Genomic DNA, 2361 nt, shown 5'->3' with positions numbered 1-2361 from the left:
GCACGAGGTCCTGCTTCTGGGCCCCTGCCCGGATGACGGACGTGAACTCGCGCCGTGGCGGGGCTGCGTGGCCAGCTGGCTCCTCGTCTCCGCTGTCCTCCGGGTCTTTCGTGTCCCCACGGCCAGGCTCCACTTTGATGCACTTGCCCTGGGTCTGGGGGGCCTCCTCCTCGTCTGGGGGGACAGCCTGCTTCCCTTGCACTGGAGGCGCTGGCTCTGGAAGAAGATTTGAAGGGCGCTGTGTGAGCGCGTGCCCAGCCCTCGGGCTAGCCATCTGTGGAGTGACTCGGTGGGTCTCCGCTGGGGTGGGTTCCCCCAGGGGACGGACTCCTGGCATCCAGTGGAGAGAGGCCAGGGATGCTGCTGAGGACCCCCCAATCACAGGGCAGCCCCCAAGCAAAGGGTCGCCTGGTCCCTAGCGGCAGTGGAGCGGAGACTGAGAAACCCTGGCCTCGCCCGGGGCTAACAGAATTTTCCTGGATACCAGGATGCGCCGTGTCTACGCCATGCAACGCCTGGGCCGCTGGCCACGTATGGCTACAGATGCTTGAAGTGTGGCGAGTCTGACTGAACCTGAATTTTTGGTTTTAACGTAAGCAGCAGCCCTCTGTGGCTAGTGGCTTCTGGACAGCCCAGGGGCCAGGGGTCGCTGGGAGCCTCCAGGGTCGGTGGGAGGGGGCTCACCTGCGGGTTCCGGCTCTGGGCTGGACACGTCCTCGCGGGCCGTGCTGGCTGGAAGCTGGAAGGCGTCCAGAGGTGTGTGGCCGCCCTCCGCTTGGCTGAGAAGAGACAGGTGGGGTTGGGGCCAGGTTCCTGGGTGAGGGCGGACTCCCTCTGTCCCCCCAGGCTGTGGGTGTAGACTCCCCCTCCCCATCTGAGTGCAGAACAGCCCCGCCCCAGCGAGTATAGCGTCTCCACCCCAAAGCACTCAGGCCTCATGACTGGACCCCAGACTCCACGCTGGCTTGTCGCCCAGCTTGGCCCCACCCAGAGGCCACACCGGTGCGGCCCTGGATGTCACCCCGAGGTGTCCCCAGGCTCCTGCTGCTCAACTGGTGCGTGTCTTCCTTCCAAACTGCTGCCCCTCTGGGGCGGGGTCCAGGCCCAGCAAGGACAGAGGCGTGGCCACCTCGCCTCCCCTGCATGGCCTGGTGTTCCCCAGGACCTGCCCCAGCTTCCTCCCTCTTCACAGCAACCAGGGAGGCTTTCCCAAAAGCTCTAAACCCCGCCATGGCTCCCCAGTGCCCCAGGATCGGGTCCAGTCCCTCAGCCTGGGCCGGAGGCCGCCGCAGACCGGCCTCACTGGCCAATACTGTCATCCACTCCCCACTCCTCTGCCTCCTGCAGCAAGGACACTCCGCTTCCGGGCCTTTGCTCTGTCCCCGTCCCCTTCCTGCTCCCAGCTTGTCCCCTGCTAGAGCCCTCTCTGTGGGCCCAGCCCCCGTGGGACGGGCGGGTGCAGCCCTCACCTGAGCACGTAGCTGACCCAGAGCACGTGGCGCTCCCCGGGGCTCTTCCCGCTCACAGCCACGGTGGCCACGGACTGCAGCCACACAAAGCCCCCCGCGCGCTGCAGCCAGCGGTAGTACCCGGTCACCACCTGGCCCTTGTCCAGCACTGGGCCCAGCAGGGGCAGGGCGGCCAGAAGGGATGGGGAGACAGACAGGAGGACAGGCGGAGGGAGAGGAGACAGGTGGGCCAGGAAAGATGGGGAGGCAGGTGCGGAGAGGGACCGGGGAGACGGGGGAACAGGAAGGATCAGGTGGTGGGAGAAGAGAAAGGCAACATACAGAGGGAGACGGCCAGTCAGAAGGCAGCACCTGGTGTGGGTGGGTCAGAGGCCCGCAGCCAACCCCACTCCCACCGGTGCCCACCCCGCTCAGGGCTCCCTGCTGCTCTCTGTGCTGAGCTGAGCCCTGGGGTTGGTAACAGGAGGGACGTGATCACCCCCAGAGCAGGACTTCGGGGAGCGGGGCTGAGGCCTGGGGCGGCCCAGCCGGGGGAGGTCCTCACGGTCCAGGTGGCTCTGGCGGATCCTGGCTGCGTCCTGTCCGTGGACAAACTGGTAGCAGCTGCGGCCCACCAGCTCTGCGGGCCCCAGGTCCATGTGTTCGCTGACCCTGGGGGAGTGGGAGAGAAGAGGGGAGATTGGCTCTGCCGTCCCCTCGGGTTGCCACTCACTCTGGAGCCTCGGTTTCCCCTCTATAAGCTGCAATCGCGTCTCTCCTGGCCTGGCTCCAGGCAACCGGCAGGTGGCACCGGGCGAGGGTCCCATCTCACTGACCCGTTTCCCCACCGCGGGTGCAGGAGAAAGCGGATGAGGGAGCGCGCGGACCTCCGGAGGCACAGCCCTCGTCCCCA

The 2361-nt window shown here is 66.9% G+C and overlaps 1 protein-coding gene across 1 annotated transcript in view; it reads right to left on the bottom strand.

Annotated features, from left to right (window-relative positions):
* Positions 1–2361, bottom strand: part of NPAS1 (neuronal PAS domain protein 1) — a 7889-nt gene that overhangs the window by 652 nt on the left and 4876 nt on the right. The window contains 5 exon segments of the mRNA XM_005857855.2: positions 5–216; positions 685–779; positions 1470–1617; positions 2014–2182; positions 2297–2335. Coding sequence (XP_005857917.1) covers positions 5–216; positions 685–779; positions 1470–1617; positions 2014–2182; positions 2297–2335 — 663 coding nt within the window.

This window comes from Myotis brandtii, unplaced genomic scaffold, assembly GCF_000412655.1.
Source record: "Myotis brandtii unplaced genomic scaffold, ASM41265v1 scaffold114, whole genome shotgun sequence".
Lineage (NCBI taxonomy): Eukaryota > Metazoa > Chordata > Mammalia > Chiroptera > Vespertilionidae > Myotis > Myotis brandtii.
Note: the sequence above shows the minus strand (reverse complement) of the source record. Positions and strands in the feature narration are given on the sequence as shown.